At 36.9% G+C, this 24,493-nt stretch overlaps 1 protein-coding gene across 4 annotated transcripts in view; it reads left to right on the forward strand.

The window, feature by feature from the left end:
• SLC44A1 (solute carrier family 44 member 1) overlaps positions 1-24,493 on the forward strand; it is a 196,051-nt gene that overhangs the window by 140,285 nt on the left and 31,273 nt on the right. For 2 of the 4 annotated variants that reach the window (XM_031027620.2, XM_081803298.1), the window contains exons 14-16: positions 5,427-5,663; positions 7,625-7,705; positions 10,706-13,109. In XM_031027620.2, the coding sequence (XP_030883480.1) occupies positions 5,427-5,663; positions 7,625-7,705; positions 10,706-10,729 (342 nt within the window). In that variant the 3' untranslated portion in view covers positions 10,730-13,109. Of the gene's footprint in view, positions 1-5,426; positions 5,664-7,624; positions 7,943-10,705; positions 13,110-24,493 lie in introns of those variants that run through there. The other 2 variants (XM_031027621.2, XM_031027619.2) reach the window with 2 other exon arrangements.

Here is a 24,493-nt window from a genome sequence, read left to right on the forward strand (position 1 = left end):
GCAAGGGCAAAAATGAACTATTGGGACTTCATCAAGATAAAAAGCTTTTGCACAGCTAAGGAAACAGTCAACAAAACCAAAAGACAACCGACAGAATGGGAGAAGATATTTGCAAATGACATATCAGATAAAGGGCGAGTATCCAAAATCTATAAAGAACTTATCAAACTCAACACCCAAAGAACAAAGAATCCAATCAAGAAATGGGCAGAAGACATGAACAGACATTTTTCCAAAGAAGACATCCAAATGGCCAACAGACACATGAAAAAGTGCTCAACATTGCTCGGCATCAGGGAAATCCAAATCAAAACCTCAGTGAGATACCACCTCACACCAGTCAGAATGGCTAAAATTAACAAGCCAGGAAACAACAGATGTTGGCGTGGATGCGGAAGAAGGGGAACCCTCCTACACTGTTGGTGGGAATGCAAGCTGGTGCAGCCAACTCTGGAAAACAGTATGGAGGTTCCTCAAAAAGTTGAAAATAGAGCTACCCTACTGGGGTATTTTACTACTGGGTATTTACCCCAAAGATACAAATGTAGTGATCTGAAGGGGCATGTTCACCCAAATGTTTATAATAGCAATGTCCACAATAGCCAAGCTATGGGAAGAGCCTAGATGTCCATCAACAGATGAATGGATAAAGAAGAGGTGGTATATATATATATATATACACACACATACACACACACACACACACACACACACTGGAATATTATGCAGCCATCAAAAAAATGAAATCTTGCCATTTGCAACAACGTGGATGAAACTAGAGGGTATTATGCTAAGCAAAATAACTCAATCAGAGAAAGACACGTATCATATGATCTCACTGATATGAGGAATTTGAGAAACAAGACAGAGGATCATAGGGGAAGGGAGAGAAAAATGAAACAAGATGAAACCAGAGAGGGAGACAAACCATAAGAGACTCTTAATCTCAGGAAACAGACTGATGGTTGCTGGAGTGGAGGGGGGTGGGAGGGATGGGGTGGCTGGGTGATGGACATTGGGGAGGGTATGTGCTATGGGGAGCACTGTGAATTGTGTAAGACTGATGAATCACAGACATGTACCCCTGAAACAAATAATACATTATATGGTAATAAAATCATAAAAAAAAAAAAGAAAGTATGAGTGATTCCAAACCCCTCCCCCTGCTTTACCATAATGAAATAAATTTCTCTATATTAAATATGCATTTTTTATAATGGATAAATACAGAGATGATAAAATACAGTGTTTTAAAATTGACTTCGAGTTTTTCAGCAGCCTAGTGACCTGTCAAAATTTTCTTTAGTTTTATCATAACCTTTTTTTCATTCCACAAATATCCTAGGGTACCCACTAGTAATGTGCTAGAGACTTTTCTGGGTACTGGTTATATACTAGTCAATAAACAAAATTTAAAATCTAGTAGAAAAATCAGGCTTATACCCCTCTTCTCACTTTATATTATGTTATGAGCATTTCCTATTTTTTTAAAAATGTTTTAAACTTGGTTATACAATTGTGTCATTTATTTAACCAAACCTCTGATTTTTTTTTACAGTTAAACTCTTCTCATTTTACTAATATAAAGAATGATACAGCAAAACTTTTGTATACAAATCCTTGCCTGCATCAGTCCTTATTTCCTGATTCCAGAATCCTAGAAGTAGAATTAATGACTCAAAGTACATAATAGGTTTCTTCATGTGCATTACCAAATTGCTTTCCAGAAACATTTAAGTTTGAATAATAAAAAATTTATAACACTGTAAAAAAATTGCCTTTAAAACCATGAAAGATAAACTGTTTTTTAATCCAGATACCCACCCCCCAAAAAATGAGAGGGGAATAAAGTCTTCTGGGTTTCCAACATACTAATATAAACATTCTTTAGTTTTCTTTTTTAAAAATGTAGTTCTGATCACCGAATACAGTAAATCTTTTGAAAGCATTTCTTTCATTATAATTAAAAGTGGTTGCTAGTATGCAGAAATAGTTTCTGATCAGATAGTTCAAGTGGGTAGATCAGAATAAGCATTATAAAAGACAGGGAGCACCTGGGTGGCTCAGTTGGTTAAGTGTCTGCTGTTTAGCTCAGGTCATGATCCCAGAGTCCTGAGATCCCCTGAATTAGGCTCCCTGCTCATCAGGGAGTCTGCTTGTCCCCTCTCCCTCTGCCCCTCCCCCTGCTCATGCTCTCTCTCTCTCTCTCTCTCTGTCTCTCTCTGTCTCTGTCTCTCACTCACTCCCTCTCAAATAAAATCGTTTTAAAAAATAAAAGTGTCAGGAACAGACTATTGATAATATACAACTTGGATTAATCATGAGGTAATCTTGCTGAGTGGAAAACACCAATCCCAGAAAAGTAAATACTGTATGTTTCCATTTATATAACATTCTTATATACCTTTTTTTAAATTCAGTAAGCTCTACACCCAACATGGGGCTTGAACTGATTATATAACATTCTTGAAATGACAACATTATGGAAATTGGGAACAGATTTGTGGTCACCCAGCTAGAGATGGGGTTGGGGGGAAGAGTAGGGGTAGTTATGAGAGGTTAAAGTGAAGGATCCTTGTGATGATGGAAATGTTCTGTATCTTGACTATGTCAATGTCAATACCGTGGTTGTGGTATTACACTATATACAAGATGTTACCATTGAAGGGAACTGGGTAACAGGTACATGGAATCATTCTGTGTTATTTCTTACGACTATATGTGAATTCAAAATTGTCTCAAAATCTCTATTTGATAATACTTCTTCTAATATTAATTACAGGCAGTTTATTTGGCATTGATGAACAAGAAATGAGAATATGAATTATTACGTAAATAGGTGCTATTTTACTGGTAAATAAAATCTTTCAAAACTTGAGTTCCACGTGGAAAGGGCATCATAAATGCAAGATTTATGGGAAATGAAAGGAAGAAACAAAGATTGCCAGGCACTGTGTTACATGCTTTTAGAATGCTTATTTTAACAATTATGGGATGTATGTACAATTTATGTCTCTTTTAAAGGCAGAAAAACAGATGCAGAAAGGTTAAATTTCAACTTGCTTGGAGTCACAAAACCAGGAAGTATTAATTCTGTGATTCAAATCTACATCTTTCTGATTCCAAAACCAGCACCCTTTCCTTCCTGCTGCTCACATCCTGCCCTGTGTATGAATCTCTAATATTGTATCACCAATAATTTATCCTGTAAAACAGGAGAGTCTAAACTTTTTAAATCATGTATTTTATTAGAAAAAAATTTTGATCACACTTCCTAATATATTTACATTTATTAATATATGTATAGCTTTTAATAATATGTATTAAAAGCATAGTATAAAAGAAAATTTCAACAAATGTGAGATACAATTTGAAGTTCCAGGTGAGCCCCTTAAATACTCCTTGGGTATGTGTACCCTGCTATGGAAACCACTGATACAGACCAGTACTTCTTATAGGCTGCGGACTTTATCAGAATGACCTGAGGTACTTTTTAAATGAATATTGCTGGGCTTCGTCTTAGATCGAACCAACTGGACTCGGGGTAGGGCCCAGGAATCTGTGTTATTCACGAACCCCCCAAGTGATAACCAGCCCCTCCATCGTTTGAGAGCCATTAATGTATCCTCTGCTTGAATAAATGCATGATAGCCTTTCATTATATTTGAGAGTAATTATTACATTTCTTTGACCTTTTTGACTAAATATCATTAACTCTTGAAGTTGTTTCTAATGTGGCAATATCCAGCCTTCCACCTCAACAGCTTTTACCTCAACATTGGTTTGTCCGAGCTACACCTTCTCCCTATAATTGACTTTACTTAACATTTCAATGTGGCTTAACTTTAAGTGGTATAATGAGAGCATAAAGAACCTCAGTCCTTCTGTAGGGCGGATATCAAAAATTTGAAGAAGAGATTTCAAAAACAGTGGTTTCATTCTAAAAACCAAAAAGAGTGAAAGAAAATAGATATAATTAACGATCTGTAGAAGTCACCCCAGAAAGTAAGTAACTGTAAGAGAGGATTCCTGAGTGTTTTCCACAAAAAATGGTGGAGGGTCTTCCAAATTTTGGGCAGACCCAGACTTGCTCCCTAAAATCATCCGAGAAGGGTCAATTTATAGCCTAACCAATATTTCGTCTAATGCATTATAGCTCTTGGTTAAAATAATGGTGAAGGAGAGATGCTTTGGTGTGGGTAAATAGTAGGGAAAAGGCAAGAGAATTCTCAGTCTGCCCATTCTCAGCACTGGGCAAGGAAAGGCTGCTGTGGTTCTGGAGACTCTTTCTTTTCCTTTGTTATTTAATGCTGGATGGTAGGCCAAGTAAGGGGCTGAGCAAGACTGTGTTTAGGATTCAATATAACCTATTGCTGCTTTATATCCATATCCAAGTATTTTCTGAGTTTTTACTTGCAAAGAGTGCTCGAGTTGGCATCGTAAGACCATGATTTGGGTGGTATCTGCTCTTCTGCTCTGTGACCTTGGGCAGGTTGCCTGGTGTCTCTGAGCACGTTTCCCAGTCTATAAAATGAGGATGATGATGTTTGCCATAAACCATTCAAAGGGACTGAAAAGCTGAACTAAAATGTAGTAAAAGAACCACAAGAAATGTAAAGTGCTGCCTGGGAAGGATCAGAGTAGGTTGTTCTAGACAATAAGCAAATTGGCTATTTCTTGTATTCTTCTATGATGGATGTTTGTGGCAGTCTCTTTCCTCACAGGTAATCCAAATATAAATTTCGTGGCAAATCATATTAAATTTGCCACATATTCTATGTGAAATAAAATATGAAACAAGGAAAAAACTCTTATGTTTGTTGCAGCCTTATTTATACCAGAAAACAATAGAAGTCTCCAGTTGTAGGAACCCGGTCAAATTTTAAGCCCCCCGTAAGATGAAATTATGTGGCTAAGTATTTATAACATTTATAATGATACTATAAATATTAATGAATAGCTTTTAATGATTCATATGTATAATACTATTTCATATATGTAAAAGTGCTTAGAAAGAAACACATAGCAATACCCTGGAATGTCAGTAATTTTCTTCTGAGTGCTAATAGGGCCATTTTCTAAAATATGCATACACTTATTTTAAAATTGCTACAGGTGCTACATATGGGAAGTTTTAAGGAACAAGCATAACATTTGGAAAACATGACTATTTTTTCATGTAAACCAGAAGTGTTTAAAGGATGATGTTGTATTTATGTGACGTGCATGTTATGTGTGTGCGCACATACAGATGTATATGTGTCTATGGGTCTGTGTGAATGATACTTCCTAACTTGAGGTGGAATGAATGTATGCCACCATCATTTATAAATATTGAAGGGAACTTGAAATCTGCACATGATGAAGAAACAATGGTTTTCTGTCGTAGGCTATTAAGTGTGTTCTTTGTTCTCTCTCTGCTTCAGGTGCTGATAGTCTGCAGCACAGGCTTGGCTGGGATTATGCTGCTCAACTACCAGCAAGATTACACAGTCTGGGTGCTGCCTCTGATCATCGTCTGCCTCTTTGCTTTCCTAGTCGCTCATTGCTTCCTGTCCATTTACGAAATGGTAGTGGATGTATTATTCTTGTGTTTTGCCATTGATACAAAATACAATGATGGGAGTCCTGGCAGAGAATTCTATATGGATAAAGTGCTGATGGTAAGTACTTCAAATGCCCTCGACTGATTTAGGGGTAAAAATACTAGTCAAAATATTTTGCAAAACGTTCTCTGTCTTTCATTCCTATTATATGCAACTGAGTGATTCACAGTTAGACCTGCAGTGCTCATGAATGAGCTTAGTCTTAGGAAAATCAGGCAAGAAGGTCCTTGGGCATGGATGGGACCATTTAAATACACCTAGCTGGAGCAATACCCATTAATAGTCCTGAGTTTACATTATTTCAGACTCCTGCCTCCCTCTCTGCGGTTAGACAGATTAGAATTGACTTTTTCAACCTGAATTTTAGCTCTTGAATTGGAACACTGGACCACCGATGTTCTAAGTGCCCTTTCCTAAAGTGGAGTTCAAAGATGTCCCAGGTTGTAGTACCTGCCTGTATTTCTCCATCTATCACCTTTCCAAATATTACTGCTGTCAGCCCCATTAAAACTCATTATCCTAAGTATGCCAGGCCAAATTGAAGGTGTTTCGTAATGAATACAGATTAACAGACCCATGATTGTATTGTTTTCCATTAGTCAAGATCCGAACCTTTACATAGGTATTACATTCAGATTCTTTATAGTTAGGTATCCTCTGCAGCTTTCCTATATTAGAATCTCTATAGAAATTTTTTACAAATTTAGACATCCTATTTAAATGGTTCAAATACTGTTATCAATGTCAAATTCTACCAAATTAAGGATACTTCTTAATAATAGGACTTTGCTATTAAGCTGTGAAATATTCCTATTTGAAGAGTGGGTAACATTGAAGACTAAACATTAGACATTGAGATAACAAGTCCTCTTCCAGGAGCATGTTTTATCTAGTTAAATCTAAAATAAATGTGTCTATAAATAGATTTTTTTCCAATCACAAAAATTCCAAATGATTTAACTGGCATATTTGGTACTGATTATCTCTTTCACTGAGAACACCATCAACTAAATTTTGGACATTTTCATAACATCTAAATTATAATTCTAACTGGCTGTTTTCATGATGGAATTTGACTTGTGAGCATTCCATCTCTCTTCTGATTAAGGCATTGAGAAGAATTTGGGGATGTCTGGCTGGCTCAGTCAGGAGAGCGTTTGACTCTTGATCTCAGGGTTGTAAGTTTGAGCCCCACATTGGGTGTAGATAAAATCTTAAAAAAAAAAAAAAAGGAAAAAAAAAATAAAAATAAATAAAAAAAAAAGGAAGAAGTATTTGTTTTTGTTTTTTAAACACCTGATCCAAAGCTGAGTAAAAGAAATACACTTTTTCTTGTTTTAGTTTTTTCTGTAAGAATAATGAGGATATTTAATGGAGAAGTGCTCCGTAAACTTTGACAAGATGGAATTGTTTCCTTCAGGGCATAATCCCATTTTAGCTACTTTTGACCATAGATTCTGGTTGTTACTTCCTGTCTTCCTGCTTTATGGAGTAGTTTCAAAAAGCCAGATAGACTTTTTTTTTTAAGTAGCTTATTTATGGTTTGGTAAAAACAGTATTTTGACTTTAGTGGTATCGATGCTTTCATTTACCTTCTAGGGTTATTTTAAAGAGAGGTCTTCTGGAGTGAAATGCTCTTGTTGTTCCGTTTAACCTTGATACGGAAGAAGTAAAACAACAAATAAAACAATAATCTATGGGAAAATAGTCCTCTTCAAAAAAAAAAAAAAAGAGTTAGGTATTTTCTCTTCCAAGTAGAAGTAACATTCTCTCTTTGAACCTAAGTGCAATGGTCCCAATGAATGGATGGAAATAAGATTTCATCTTGACAAATTGCAGCCTACCCACACAAACTTAGCAGCTCTTGTGTAGGATACTAAATATTATTTATTGCTATGTTTTTAGGCCATCCCTTTACTAACATTGAATCCAAAAATGTAAATGCTCCTTAGGATTCATCTACCAACCACAATCTGAAAGGACCTAAGAATTTATGCCATTTGGTCCATATTTTGCAGGAGTTTGTGGAAAACAGTAGAAAAGCAATGAAAGAAGCTGGTAAGGGAGGCGTTGCTGATGCCAGAGAGCTAAAACCGATGGTAGGTGGACATGAGGAGGTGGCCGGCCTCCAAGAGTTTCATTTTCACTTCCTCTCTCTCTCTGTCTTCACTGACTGCACTTCTTCGGGAGAAGCTGTTATTATCTGTATCACACAGGATGTACTGCTCTTTCTGTTTGTGTGTTTACCCATCACTTGGATGGCAGAATTCTTGTCACAACTGAGACCACCTTCTGTAAAAGTAAGCTGAAAGGAACAGCGTCTTTTTTAGTGCTCATGGTGGGGAAGGGGCTATTTTTGTCCCTAAACTAATATTGCCATTTCTGGGGTGGGGGGTGTGTTTTGGTTTTTTTTTGTTGTTGTTGTTGTTTTTCTTTTTAAACTGTCAGTGTTTGGTTTTCATCAGACTGAACATTTGGTTGTACACTTAAACTGACAGTTTGATTTTTGTCATTTTTGGAAGGTGATAATAATTCCTTTCAACTTGCTAAAATTCATATCCCCCACTTTTTTAATATTGGTTTGTTTATGTTGCTGTCTTTTATCCTTCGCTTTTTCTTCTGTTGCCTGGATTGTACTTTCTTTGTTTCTTAAGCTATTTTTCAGTAGAAAACAAGGTTATTTCCATCAACACTCACATTCCCACTCAGTAAGACAACCTGGTCTTGTCTAGCCTCAGCTTAATTGTGAGAAAGATAAATTATCTCTGCTCAGTGATACATATGTATTATAAGTACTCTACTTTCATTTGACAAGAAGAAACTTAGTGTAAGAGAATCCTGAGTTGCTTTTCCCACAGATATTCTCACCTCTGCATAATGACAGATGTCTCTCACATATGTTTGTGTAATTACTGCCTATTTTACAAATGTATTGTTCTTAAAGAGCATGTGACTTCAAAATATTATATAATTGCCTACCTCCTTAAACAGTTCATTTTAAATAACATATCTTCTAATTGCACATAATGTCCAAAAGTGTGAGATGAAGACTCTTCTTTCTTCTTTCTAGTTTAATAAGTGGTTGATTTCATAGGTTTCCATCTTGAGAAATACGTAATATAAAACAAGCCCATTTAAGTATATAAGAGTAAAGGAATGGGTTTGTTTAAGGTAGGGGGAAGGGAGGCTATATGTATATGCAAGATAATTACATATTCAACCTAAATTAAAGCCTCAGCAGAATGTTTAGATATAAACTTTTTCCTCCATAACCCCTTCCAGGCCCTATTTTGGTGTTGCTTTTAATAGCACTGATGATTATAAAGTCAAACCTTCAATGTTTAGTTCCCAAGGTAGAGATCACTCTAATCGTAAGTAAATTATGTAGCTTAAAACTCTTAGTTTTAAGCATGCATCAGCCAGAACTGCATTGAGTGGGCAAGGGGTACCATCAACAATGCCCCCGGTCTGGTTACTTGCCTTCCCTACCCTTTCTTTCTGTATCCCCCTTACTTGACACTGGCTGACAGGAACAATAGTAAAGATTCTTGCCAACCTTCTGGTGGCATGGGTAAATGAGGAAGGCTTTCTTCTTGTCGCTCTTGGCTTATCTTACTTGTTCAGTAAATAAGGTTCCTAGCCTATAACTTAAAAAGGTAAAATATAAAGTCTTAAAATGTAAACTATCTTACCCCCCACCACTTTCTGTCTTCTAGTGGTTGACACTTCTATTAAATCATTTGTCAGTAATAATCATTTTTCAAAAGGGAGAAATATGTGGAGGTCTAGACTAGCTTAGTTTGAACTATGAATTGGCATGTATTTCTGCATTATCTGTTAGTGAAAGACAAATTGTGGTAGACCAGAGTGCAAGTATTCCTTCCCTTACCAAACCCCAATTCATAGGTAATAATACTAGGAGAATTGCCCAAGTTATGTGGCATTCTACCAGAGGCGAAGAATTTAGAAAGATTTTTTTCCCCTAATATTGCTTTCAGTTTTAAATTAATGTCCCTTAACTCAAACACTGCTTTAAAATCTTCATTCACTTTTTGCTTTTATTTTATGTTGTTCATCAGCTCATTGCTTGCAGATTAATGACAAAACTCTCCACTCTGTCCCAAAATATATCTTTTACGTGCATTGTTCTTCTGGTGCTTTGGACATTATAGCATTTGATCCCTGAGAATGATGTTTTATATGTTTTAAAAAGTTCCCAGGAGAGAAGTTGAGATGTTGTTCACAGAGTAGTTGAATATTTTAAGCATAATCAATACCTCTAATTCTTATCCCTTTTTTGCATTAGCATGGTAACAGTTGACCACCATCTTGGATGTGTCCCTAAATAATTATCTGAGAAATTCCTCACTAAAGTTTAGGGATTGGTAGAATTTAGGATTGCTTATTTGTATTTGCTTGTTTTAATTCACATGTTATTCCCATAGATGAAAGTTCTGTGAAAGCATCATACCTATTTTGTTGTATCTATACAACCTGCTCTTTAAGTTCACTGGTCTATCTTCTTTCTTAATGGGATATTTTAATTTAAGGTTTACTTTTAGCCTATAGAATAATGTTCAGGAAAAAATGATGTTTTAGATTTCCCTTTTGACAGGGGATCATTGAACTAAACATAAGGACTTCCAGTTTTCCTCTTGGACTATTTCCTTTTTTTTCTTTTTTTTGAGAGAACCTCACTAGTTAAGGAAACTTTGAAGGTTTGTGAGGTCATCCTATACATCTTTGAAAATGATTTTAGAAAAATTGATCAAATGTGATGTAGAAGTTTAAGAAAGAGACTTTCCGGCCCTCTGCGTACCGGAAAGAATTTATAGAGGAAAGGGAGAAAAAACCTGGACACTGTAGCAACATAGGCCAGAGACGTATTCGCTGCATATCTCAAAGATGACCCAGAAGGAAGTGTGACTTTCAATATTCATAGGAATTGCAGCCCCTGGAATATACGTTCGGGGAGAAGGGCTCTCAGTCCATTTTGCTTTGTTGCCACTTGTGACCATCTATGTATTTGTAACATCATTCATGATCTCCTTTTAATGGTAATTGTCTAAGATTGTACTCTGTATGACTTTGTTTTCTAGGCTTCGGGAGCAAGTTCTGCTTGAACCTAGCCGACCGTTATGGAACCCATTGACATTCCAAAACAATATATACACATAACTATGTATTTGTGTGTGTGGGTGTGTGTATATATGTATATGTATGTGTGTATATATATGTATATGTATATACACACACACACATAATCAGCCAAAATCAGAGAAAAGGAACAGGGATTTAATACCTTTTTTATGCTTATTTTTGTCAAACATGTACTCCTTTCATACGGGTGGCTTTTACAAGGCAACTGCCGTCATTTAATGTTTTCAATTGTAATTGTCTTAATGGAAATGTTAAGATTCATATCTGATTAACATTTTTAATAACTTAGAGGAGATTTTAACTTTAGTTATTTAAATTAGGTAAAATGATTGTACCGAATTCTCTGTCTAAAGTTTATTCAGGGGTGATTTCCCTGATGTGTGCATAAAAATCAAGGTCTTATTTTACTGATGCATAAGTCCTAGCCGGTGAGACTAGGCATATGCTTTCAGATAAATAAGGAGATACTCCAGTCATTTTTCCCCAATCAAAGAAGCCATGTCATTTTACTTTTAGAAACATACTAGTGGACTCAATATGGGAATTTTCATAATAGCTCATGCATTTGTCAGCCGACATTAAAAAGTAACCAACTCCTCAGGTATTTGTGGTTTACCCTAAGCTTCTATAAGAGAGTAGGTTAAAAAGAAAAGGGTAGATAATCTTTCTTATGCAAACTGTGTTCTTATAGTTTGTCTTTCTTTCATTTTTTACTTTAGTAGCATCCTCCACAGATTGGTGTGCCTGATTTGAAGGAAAGCTGGGGCGCCCAGCAACTTTAGCCTTTAAGTTTCCATGTATTGATTTGCAGATTAAGTAATGCTGGGAGGAATAAAAAAAGAAGGGGAGAGAGAAACATGCAAATTCCAGTGCTTGGGCTTCTGCTTCTAAGGAACTGAAGTGGCTTCAGGCTAAGTGACCATTTTATTCAAATGTTTGCTGTAAAATCTGAAAGCATACTGGCAGGTGCTCCTCTCCTTGGCAATTCATTAAGTATCCAGAATTCTACAATGTTTAACTGAAGAATTGGTTATGTTTTGATCCTCAAGTGTTGAATATTCTTTTTGTTTGGGAATGGGTTTGGGGTTTTTTTGTTTCTTGTTGTTTTTCTTTTTTATTCCTGAAGCTTACCAGATATGAATGGCTAATATTCCATTGTTCTGCTTATTGTAATGGTGAATGCTTTAAGAAAAAAAAAGTGTAATTTGCTAAGAATAATTCATGATCTGTTTATGCGATAACTCCTTTTTGTTACGATTTTTTTAAAAAAAGCTATTTTTGTTAATGTAAAGTAAATATTTCAGAGCAAATTTTTTAAACTTATTGCACTAAATACAGGCTCTGTACAAAAAAAAAAAAAGCCTCAGCATTTTATCATTCCATGGAAGAAGAATCTTTTGAAAGAAAGCACTGCCTCTTACCAGAATTAGATAGTGAATTAGACCGGTATTATGGAAATGCATTCAATTAATGTCACTAGGGCTTAATAAGCAGCGGTTTGCTCATGTGCTTGCTTTCAAAGGGTTAGACCTTTAAATTGCTGCAAAAGGTAAATTGTATTTTTTCTTCTTTTCTTTTTTTTTTTTTTAGTATCCGTGTTCTTTACTCTAGCTAGGCTAAAATTTGCTAAATGCCTTGGTTTCTTTTCAAAGCTCATGTAATATTTCTGATTTTTCAGAATATTTGCAATAAGAGTCTGGATTTAAAAAAAAAAAAAAACACACACGCACACACAGTTAAGAGCTCATATCTTGGCAAGAACTGGGAAACCAACATTGTGAGAATAGCTATTTTGAAACAATAATTCTCCAGAAGTTAACATCTAACATTGCCAGACAGTTTCATTGTACTCTTTTTGTATCATTTGAAATGGAATAAATATAATGATGTAACTAACAATTATCCAAATAGATGAGAGAGCAAATCATGTAAGAAAATTCAGAATACCTTCTATTTCATAGCCACACAGATTTTGGACATTAAGAAACATTGGGAACTAAATTTAGGATTGGAAAAAGTCTGGAAGATGAGTATCAGAACAGAAGACATTCTATTCTAGGAGCTAGCTATTTTAGGTGATGTCCCTCCAAAGTGACCTGATGGAAGTCTTGAATTTGGAAATTAGGTTCTACTCACTTGGACATCCCAGCATCACGGACTCTTGCTGTTCCCCTGTTCCATTTGCTCGCAATCTCAGCTATTTGGAAGCCACCAGGAATGCTTTCTAATTATCATTTGCAACTAGAACTGTAATCAGAAAGAAATTTTGTATTTTTGTATAACTTGATTGTGTGCCATTTTATATAACAGGTCCTGTTTTACAAATAAATTTTGTTCTACTAACTTTGTGTTTAGAAATTATGATCTATGTGTAACCATGTCATTTGAGTTCCAAATTAATTGCCAGGCTGTTTTCCCTAAGTAAATGTGTGTGCCATGTAAGTAGATATATGCATCTCTGCATATATATGTTACAGAGACACACACAGAGAGATATTTAACATACAGAATATCACTCTCATATGAGCTTCATTCCTTGATACATTTTATAAAGCCTCACAGAGGCTTTTTAACAATATTTCAATGTTTTGAGGTTATGTTTGGATATTCCTGCTGCCTCTTTCATTCATTGCGAGTCATTCTTCAGCTAGCTCTGGGCTGCCTTATTGCTGTTTGCTCACTGCCTCCCATCTTCTGCCCAAGTGAGAAGAATAGGTGAAGAACAAAAATTATCCGTGATACGTGGTGACCTGAATAATTTTATAAGCCATTGACTCTGTGTTGTGGTTTGTGTCTTTTTCTGTGGTGGATCTTCAAAATCGTGTTCAGTACTGACATCTCCAGAGTACAGTTACGGTCCACTAGTGTAAATGGTGATCGTGGTGACCAGAGTATCACTGTGGGTTCTGCCATCAGCAAAAGGCTCTGGCACATGATTAGACTTTGCAGGCTCCTGCCTCAAGAGTCAGTGATGCTGTAATATAAAATGGAAGGAAAAAGGTTATATTTCAGTGTAAATCCAAGAGACCTATCTTCTACGGGAGGCCTAACCAGTACGTTAGGTAAACATTAGGAATTTAGCTAGGGCATTGAGATTATATAATCCTTACATGGATGAGCAGAGCTCAAAGCAGGTTGTTCCTTTAAACCATTTAATGCAATGCTTAATGTTTAGGATTAGAGCTTTTATCCTATCCTATAGCATGATTAAGTCCTACGTTACTGCAATGTAAGTAGCTTAACTGTGTTTTGGTCCCCAAACTTTTTCCATAATGGTTGGGGAGGAGGCACTCACTGAGTCTCTTTCAAAATTATGCTGGAGATAAGTTTTTTTCTTTGTAGAGATGTTCCCTTACTCTTGTATTTTCTTTTTTCAGCAAAGAACATTAAGCTGCTGATTTCCAATACCATTGACCTTGGTATCTGCCAAGGGCCCTTGTCTTTCCAGGGCAGTTTCAGGATTTCATCCCAGTAGGGGTTAGTGAAGAGATGACCCCTTCCTTTATCCTGGTCCTAAGCTGCTGCTTTATACCAGAGTGATGATGCTTCTCCCACCAAAACTGTGGGCACCAAATATCAGGCCATATCAGTGCCCCCGAAGCTTCAACCATCTCCACCATGCACAGTACTAGCTAATAAAGGCCATTTCCGGAGATCCCCACCCCAACCCACCCCACCTGCAAAATAGGACTATGGGGTCATTTCCAAAACCAGAGCTGCCAGTTATGGTGACCTAAGCATTTTATTTTATCTTTGGTCAGTAACCTTCTCATCTGAATTTCTGGAGTTTCCAGTAGCCTTAACATAGCCTGTGAGAAGTTACCTTCAGAAAAGTCTTTAAGCTTTCACCTTTCAGTAAGTTCTCTACTGCTTTTTTTATTGCTACTTAAAAAAAAAAAAAAAAAATCCTGAGAGTCTGGAGGCTTTCACCTGCCACAGTTAATTTTTGTATTCTTTTCATATATTCCATCTGACAGATAGGAATGTGCTATAAGGGCTTGCCTAGAGTTGTTAAGACGTGGTCTGTGAATATATATTGGAAAATTGCAGGTTCATAAGTAAATACACATAAAGCAGAGATTTGCGTATTATAAATTCACAGCATAGACTGCCTTTTGCTTTAAATGCATATTCATGTATCTTTGTGTACTAAGGATGCATATTAGCCCTTTTGAAAAGTAGGCACTGTTCAGATACAGTGACTGCTTTTGGAATTAGCTCATCTTTGATTAGTGGCACATAGCCTAAATTTTGAAAGCAGGACCCTTGTAAGCTTGTAACAAACTTCAAAAACAAAACAAAAAATTAAGTATGTTGTATACATTTGTCAATTTAAAATAGCACATTTTCCCCATACAGATTTCATAAATGTGAGCCAAATTCTTATTCTCCACATTTTAAGAGGAAAATTTTAATCCAAGATTCAAATCTTTTAAAATATCTTTCTTATAGAAAACTTCAATGCAAAGTTTCTAAATTTGAGAATTCCTGTGGAAAACCTTTCTATAGAAAAGCTATAGTACCTTTTCTTCCTTCCCATCTTCATGATTTTTATATGCAAAAAAAAAAGACAAATGTTTCAGTTTCAGTATTGCATGAACAATGACCACTTTTGTAAATTACATGGACAGGATTTAAGTTTGATATTTTCTAAAGGAATTCATTAGTAAATGTGTGGAAAAGATATGAAATTATTAGGAACCAAAATATTAGGCAATTTTATTCCATTTTGATACTCCATTTTATAACTAAAATGATTTCCTGAGGAATAAATACTCCAGGCCAGGGCATTCAGAATAATAAAGCTTTTAGGTTACTCAAAGTCTAGTCAAGAAAGATCTAGCTGAATATGAAAACATTGTAATTCCCAAATGTTTCGGAAAATTTTCACTTTTATTTGCTAAGAACTGAATTTAATATTTGATATTCATAAGCAGATTCTTAATCTTTTGAGAGGACTATGGGCCCCTTTGAGAAGCTTATGAAAACAATGGACTCTTTCTCTCATATGCACATAGCACATTTATGAACATTTAAAATGGTAATAGAATTTCAGGGCCAGCCTCCACCCCACCATCCTCTTAGGGTCCAATGCACACAAATCAAAGGCTCCTCTAAAGTTGGTTTGATAACATGTTTTGAAATAAAGTAGTGATTAGGCCTCTACTAAAAATACTTCTAATATGGTACTAACCAACTTCTAACTTGGAATTATTTGTATAACCTGAAGACTTTCATTTAGTACTAGCTTTGGAAATAGAAACCACACTAATATGAAGGAGTAAGAAAATGATCAACACCAAATCTTCAAGACATTTAAGATTTCATTCCTTGGAGGTGTGATGGTGTGTGTCGGGGAGGGATTTTGGCAAGCTACCAAATTATTTGCAGCGGACAAGAAAATCTAAGAAGTGAATAAGGAAGGAATCCTTACAATTATCCATCTACCAAAACACTTGATTATTTTTTATTGTTGCTCAGATAAGACAAATGTTATCAGTAGATCACTGTCTAAAACTGTATGTCATCATGACCAAGAACAGTTGAAGATGATGAGAAATTAGCAAACTCAGTATAGTTCACAACATTTTAGTGGAACGTTGGAGGGGCAGATATTGGCGGGGGGGAGAAAGGGAATTCAAAAGTTATTTTTCTCCCTACTTTAATCAGGGAGGTATTTTTTTGTTTTGAGTGTTTTCTAGTCCCCACTACAGCAGACTTTGGCCACTCTGCCCATGAGACTGTGTCTCCACTCCCCCACATCCACCTCAGCTTCTTAGGGAAGCATGTGGATTTTTTCACATCTCAACCTTACTATTAGGTAAGGGTGCCGCATCTACATGGAGGGCCCGCAGGGCCCTTAAAAGAGCAGGCAGAAATCCTTAAAGGAGTTTAAAGGTCTTTTAAGATTTGATTCCAGTGAGTCATGATTTGTAGTCAGACATCAAACCGTTGCCTACATTTTCAAGCTGAAGAAAGCAGTGGGAATCTCATAACTGGCTGGAGAAGAAAGGAGGAAAGTCAGCTCCCTCCCCCACCCCACACCTCCAGAAGAGCTTTAATGAACCTTCCACAGTAGCAAATGGAGAGACCGTGGGTAGAAATTCCCATAACGGGTGAAAAAGGGCCTAAGTCCAGTGTAAGTATCTGCATTTGATACTCCTTTTGTTGTAGACGTGTATAACTTAGAATGTTCTGATCTTCACATCTGAATCTGATCCACCCATCCTGTCCGATTGGAATGTAGTTTGAGTTAGTTATTTTTTTCAGGAATTTGTGTTAAATCATTCTGTGTGAGTAAAAGTAAGGACTGAAAAGAAGACTTGAATAAATGGGCACGGAACTGAGAGGAAGCTCCAGCCAGCATCCCACGGACCATTCTACCTGCCACTAGAAAATGTGAGCACTCTCTCTATTTACCATTGATCATCAGGCCAGGATTCATAAATTGTGTTAGATACCTCACAGGAATGAGACAATAATAGGACAGCGTTGGGGGCTGATGATGTGAGACATAGACTGTTAAGGAAATCTTCCCCATCCTCTGGGTTCCAGTAGTCTGTGATCAGAAGTTCTTTTTGGCTCCTCTTGTTTTTGTGCTAGTTTTGATTTTCGGAGACTTAGCATAGGGAAAGTTACCTTTCTTCTGTGTTGCCTTAGTGCAACAAGATTATGTTGTGTTGCTGAGGTTTCCTGACTTCCTTCTTCCTATAAAAGGGTACTGGGAGCTCCATAATGAAAAGAAGTTTCAATGTTACTGTCTCAGAATATTCTTGACCACTGAATGCACTTCAAACAGGTCTTGTACCCAATGACATAAGTTCAGTGGGTTGTTAGCTGATTTGATTATAGGAGGAAAAACATTACAACCCACAAACAAAAAAGTAGGGAGAAAAGTATGGAGGGCACCTAACAAAATGACAGGGGCTCTGGGGAAACAACCAAAGACAAAAGCGTATCTTCTGAAGACCAAAGGCCCAACTTTAAGTACTTGCTGGCACAGCCCATCTGAACTTCGGGAGTTTAGAATAGAGCTCCTAGAATAGGCAGCCGAGCTTTAAGATGAGTCAGTGCAACAGGGACCTGCTATTAATCTCTCAGGCTCTGAGCCTTATATCCAGTGTCAGGCCCAGCCCAGTGTATGGGATGATATGAATAGAAAACACACATCAGTGTGTCTCGATTGCTCACTGCTGTGTGATTCAGCATGAGAAATACATCATGGTGCCACATATTTCTCAACCTGATGCCTTTTTTGTCTTTGTCATTTTCTTTCACCATTTGCATCCTATTTCATAGTGTCAAAATGAATTTTTGTATCACGTCCTGTCTGTCCATTATGAACTGTTAGGATCACAGTTCAGCCTTCCATGAATTCTGTAGTTCGGGATCCTTTACCTTAGCGTTATTGTGAGCTTTTCCTTATCCCAGCATCACTACACTGTATTCAGGTGGGGAAACAAACATGTAGGTGCTTGAACATGCCCCACAGACACGGTTGTAGCCCTACTCTTTGTGACTGTCATTATTGACACAGTGCAGACTTTACAGACAGAGCATTATGCTCTCAGAGGACTTTAAAAATATGTATATTAAGCAATTAACTTTCTGGAATTATCAAATCTTGCTGGGAAATTAACTTCCAAGAGCTCTGAATTGGATGGAATTCCATCTGACTTCAGAGTACATTGAGCCTATATGAAATGGAGCTTTGAAATGTTTTTCTTGTGCAGAAATATGAACTAGAAAAAAAGTGCTGATCCAATGCTAAGTTTTCTCTGTGTACTGACTCAGTTGCCAGAATTATAATGAAAACTGTATTTTAGTCTAACAAATGTATAGAATTTTTTATGTAATAAATAAAATTTTATAGGAAAGAATGTCATTGTCTACTGTGTTGGAACACTTCCCCATGCCCAGGGTGGTGATTAATAGTAGTGGAAGGGAGGAAAATAATTTCCCCCTACCCTTCTGAGTTCTTAGTTGAGACCCCCCCGATAACAGAAGACAGATTCATGAGAGAAAAACACGCAAAAATTTATTAACATGTATACCTCATGTGTACATGGGAAAGACCCAAGGAAAATTGAGTAACCCACCAAGACGGGTTAGAATTCAAGCTTAAATACCATCTTACTAGGGAAGGGGAAGGGGCCGTGAGGTAGGTCTGTTAGGGGAGAGGAGATGATTTTTAAGAAAGATGAGTGGGCCCTGAGAAGAATAAAGGAGAGGTAAGATAGTTTGTGAGAGAGTTTTCCTGGGTGTGGTGTTGACTTCTTGTCTCCTGTGATAAATCAGTTCTCCCTGGTTGATGAACCTCCCAAGGAGGGAGTTGATGACAATTGAGTTTCTTTTGGAGGATCTGTCTTCAGGCAGATGAGGAGAGTTCAGAGAAATCCTCTTCCTGCATTTGCTATTTTTCAAGTACCTACAGTTCAAAATGATCAATATACCAAAATGGAATTTTGCGGGTGAAATGTTTTGAAATCCTACAGGTCATATTTTGGGGCAGCATATTCTACTCTTCAATAGAAAGTGATCCTGGGCAACATTTTGCCTTCAGATTAGGTCATTATGCTGCAAGGGTGCCCTAAAATTTCCCAGCTCTTCCTTTCTAGCCCCTCCTAGCATATCCTAGGGTCTTTGAAGTACAAAATATAAAAGGGCTATAGACTAAAGAAGTACAAAGTTCATCCACTGCCCAACCAGGCTTGAGTCTGAGTTGCCCTGTGAATACTAAGGTTGCAACTGAATTAAGTCATTAGGTAGAGTAGAAAAAAGCCTGTTGGATAAGGTTTACAATGGAAAACACTTTTGCCTGGTACTGTGCCCTGCACGTAACTTGCAGCCTAGATCTGTGCTGAGTTAGTGAGTTTGTGAAACTGTGGTATGCCCTCATTTACGCAGTTGGCTGTGCCCCATTAAAGCTTGGAAAAATCAAGCTTGTTTAAAATGGATTGTATTTTAAATGATACTGAGGAATAAGGAAGGGGATGTTCATAAGTGGAAGACCTTTTGTAATACCAGTAAACCTCTCCTAATTTGTTTCCTAATTTTGGACTTTGAGAGGCTGCTGTACAGACGGCTTTTCCTTAGTAAATGTGAATAATGCCCAGATCGTAGCCCCAGATGTTTATCTATACCATCTTGCCAAAAGTTGTTATAGAACATTTGTGAGGCATCCTCAAATACTGGAGGTATTTGACATACTGAAGAATATTGATAAGTCTGGACTGTTAATTCTTTTTTTCGGTGGTTCTGATGCAGATTTACACAATTTCTTGTTCTATAGCCCACCTAGTGATTAAAGAGCCTGTGAAAAGCCTCACATCTCCTAAAAGGTACCCAGAATTTTTTTTTCTCTGTTTGGCTGTGGAAAGTATACTCTGTATTCGATTTCCAATTTTAGAAAATAATATTTCTTTCAGGAAGAATACTATTTGTGCACTCTAGGTTAATATGTAAGTTCGGATTGAAATCTGAGCTTCAAATAGCTATATAGCTTAAAGCTCGTACAGGCGTTGAAAGATTCAGAAAGAAACCAGTGTCGTACGAGAATCTTTGGCCTTAGATCTCTGATCAAGTGCTGTGAAACTAATCAGTGCCTCTTCACATTATTTTTTTAGTTGTGGCAAGTAGCAATGAAAGCAAGAAGAGCCTTGTGCCTTTAATTTGATATTACGCATTTACTGTTCAAATCCTGAGAAAAATAACTTTAGAAGATGCACCTCAATTAAATTTGGGTTTTCAGAAAATGCAAAGCTAAGCTATTAGACCATTTCATGGACTTATCAGCAATTTCAATAAAAGTCTTAAAGCTTTCGGGCGCCTGGGTGGCTCAGTCGGTTAAGCGACTGCCTTCGGCTCAGGTCATGATCCCGGAGTCCCGGGATCGAGTCCCGCATCAGGCTCCCTGCTCGGCAGGGAGTCTGCTTCTCCCTCTGACCCTCCCCCCTCCCATGCTCTCTCTATCTCATTCTGTCAAATAAATAAATAAAAAATCTAAAAAAAAAAAAAAAAAAAGTCTTAAAGCTTTCTAGATAGTTATAAGCTCCCTGGCCAAGTATTTCAGTCTAGAGAGGCGAGAGTAAAGAATTGCCTTCAAGGCAAAACAAAAACGTTTTTACTATTTATACTCATCATATAACTTTACACTTGGAGACAGGATACTAGGCATTTGTGTTTGATCTACTGTCCATCTGCCAGGAAGGATTCTCGCAGCTTACAAAATAAAACAACTTAACAACAAAATTAAAATTAAAAATAAAAGGCAAATGAAAATTGAGAAAAGAAGATTAGCTGTATAAGAAACCCAAGGATGAGCATAAGACTGAACTGCTAGTTTTCTGTCAGTCCTCCAAAGAGGAAGTCAAGAAGGTACATAGTTTTACATGTCTAATAAAAGGAAGCATTGACTAGAACTTTAATAGGAGGGACTGGTCAGATATTAAAAATGTGTAATATTTAATGACTTGGCATAATGTCTATAGTCAATTTCGAAAAAGGGATAAAGCAGCCTGATCTCATTTATGTAAATCAATATTTTTATACATTTTTAAATGACTGAAGGTACAGTAGATGCAATTCTGTAAGAACTGGTAATCAGTTAATTGAAAAATTTGGTGAATGAAGAGAATCATTATTAATGAAAAAAATTTTTAAATACAAGTAGATAGTCATTGGCTAATCTTTGACATAGGTATAGTTCTTTTTTATGATTGACTCCTCTGAAGTTTTTTGTTGTCTTTTTTGCATTAACCACACCAATAATGTAACGACCTAAAAATGTGATAAATGAAATATGGTTTTTAGAAGTGGATCAGGAGTTTAGACATGTTTATGAAGCCAGCTGTGTATGGACTCCCAGATTTTTATAATTTCTTTCCATTGTTTAAAATTCTCACGTACACATAATTTGAGAGTAATATTTTTAGTATCTTTATAGTCCTTCCAAAGCATTCAACTTAGTTTTCTTTGCAATTACTCTCTTCATACTCATTGTTTTTATCAATATGTATAATATTAATAATCATACCATTAGAATAAACACTGCACCTGGCATAACATGTTGGAATAAACACACCTGACTCTTGCTAAGTATAGTCCACTGATGGCTGTGAACAGAGTATACAAGCCCCCAGGAACATTCAGCCTGCTATGACATCAACCAGTACCTTCTACAGGGGAGTGCAGAATGTCAGTTAATTTGGCAAGGTGGTGAAGTGGAAGTCGGCTAAGAAAGCCACCCATTTTACACCCAAATGATAATTATGGCTATCTCTGCGGGATTGTGGGTAACTTAATTTTTTCTTTGCTTATCTGTATGTTTAAAATATTCCTCTATAATTTCTTAATATGAAAAAACATAGTCACATTAAAAAGCAAATAGCTAGTAAGTATAATAAAATGATAGGAACTAAACCCATATGGTAATAGATTTAATGGAGTAGAAGAGATAGTTCCCAAAACAAATTATATTTTTATAAGAATTTCATAAAAACTAAGGATATACCTCAAATGAATAAGGAAAGAAAGAGTTCATTTAATAAACGGTGTTTAGGACAATTGGCTTTCAGTTTGAAAACAAATCTAAGTCAAATCCAAATGGATTAAGGATATTTTCTTAATTAGACATGGGAAAGATCAGGGGAAGGAATGGGAGGGACTTAATAAATTTAGAAGGATTAGGTTTAAAAAAAAAAAGAGCATAGACTGCTGGGAGTTGGTGAGATCCATGTCTCACATTTTGTGGAAAATGTAACGAGTGAGGCCCATTTCAGATGCATTTACTAATAAGCATGTCTACAGCAGTGTGCTAGGTATATTCACTTTAATTCAACAAGCATTTCCTGAGACCTCCTCTGGTCAGCCAGATTTATAATGTTGGAACCCAGTGGTAAATATTCACTCCCTGAGCTTAAGGAGCTCACAGCCTAATGAGGGAGATAGCAGTGAAGGTTAGGATGAGAACAGGGTGTTTTGGGAGCACATAGGCAGGTATTGGGGTCATTAGGAGAAGCTACCTTGAGCCGAGACTTGAAGGATGAGCAGGAATTAGCCAGATGTTGATAGGAGAGATGGTGGGAGGGGAGAAGATTCTACTCAGAGGAATAGCAGTGATCATACAGCAACATGAAAGAACACCACTTGTTGAGCATGCCCTAAGCCAAGAACATGTGGATATGCAGCGAGAGGTGACTGTGACCCTGGAGAGGATACAGGAGTCTTGCCTGTGCATTTAGACCTGAACCACAAGCTGTCAGGAGCCTGGGACAGGAAGAGGGAGACCTGGGAGTGAGGAGGAAAGGGAAGAGGAATATTCCAGGGGGAAACCTAACAGGCCTGGTGACCAACTAGATCTGGGGAGAAAGAAAAAGAAATCGTGGAGCTCTACACTCAGAGTGGTGCATGTCACCTCTGCATTTAAAGATAGGGGCTTGCACCGGATGGTCAAGTTCATCCAGGCTCTGCTTCTCTACTTCACTGAATATCAGAAATATTTACCTTTTCTTCTTAATGCTATCTGATGTAAAATTTCTGTAATGATAAGAAGGAGTTAGTTGGAGAAGTTTAAGGGTCTGAAAATTCTTCTCTGTGCCAACAAAATATTTAGTTTTTCACTCCCTGATAGATGAAATCCACCCAATTTCTGGTTTCAATTAAGAGATCCCAACCTAAAAATGGCTGTGCAGTTTAGGTAACTGCAGGCAAACTCTGTCTCAATGGCTGTAACTCTGTTCTACTAATTGTTAATCATCTGCGCACTTCTACACTAACAAGAAATAATGCAATATATTTGGTGTATTTGTATGTTTATATATTCATGCTCTACTTTTTTTCCAAAAAGGCATATATACAATAAGATTATTAAAAATAGAAAAGCAAGGGTGTCTAGCTGGCTCAGTCGGTGGAGCATGCAACTCTTGATCTCAGGGTCGTGAGTTTGAGCCCTGTGTTGGGTATAGAGATTATAAATAAATAAGCTCTAAAAAAAAAAAAAATAGAAGAGCAAAGGATAAGCAAGAAGAAACAAATATGCTAGATTCTAGGACTAATTGTCACAGCATATTAAGGCATTAATATTTTGAGCTTCCTGGCAACCTGAAACGAAAGGAAAGCACCAAGATTTATAGAATATTATTCTTTGATGGAAGTAAGTGTATGCATTATTCAAGTGACTGTGAAAGCAAAATTAATCTGCATATGACTGTCAAATTTGGGTTTGGAGGTGCTGAGCTGATAAAGTCCCAACATGTAACTTCCTGAGTCTTTAACTAAATGTGTGACTTTATCCTTACCCAGATCTTCCTCTGTTAGGACTTAAGAGACACATTCTTAAGTGTTAATAAAACAGAAAGGAGTCTTCGTTTATTCCAAAGACATTTACCAAGTCCTATATTAGCTAAGGATACAGAAATGAGAGATCCAGTCTTTGCCTTCCGAAGTCTCACAGTGTTTAGGAAGGCAAAGGGGTGAATAGATGATTGTAATATAGCGTGCCAGACGCTCTAATGGAATTCACTCAGGAGCAGCATGGAGACTACTTGAAGGTGGGAAGGGTAGGGAGATGGGATGTGGTAAGGGAAAGAAACCTTTTGCAAAAGGGAGGTAGTGTCTCTGCTCCAAGCAGAAGGAACAGTGTATATAAAGAAATGACATGTCTGTGAATTTGTCCCAGAGAATGGGTGTGGGGACATGAAATTGGAGAACTCAACAGAAATCAGATC

The sequence above is a fragment of the Leptonychotes weddellii genome, chromosome 14 (genome assembly GCF_054177405.1).
Source record: "Leptonychotes weddellii isolate Sample4059 chromosome 14, ASM5417740v2, whole genome shotgun sequence".
Classification (NCBI taxonomy): domain Eukaryota; kingdom Metazoa; phylum Chordata; class Mammalia; order Carnivora; family Phocidae; genus Leptonychotes; species Leptonychotes weddellii.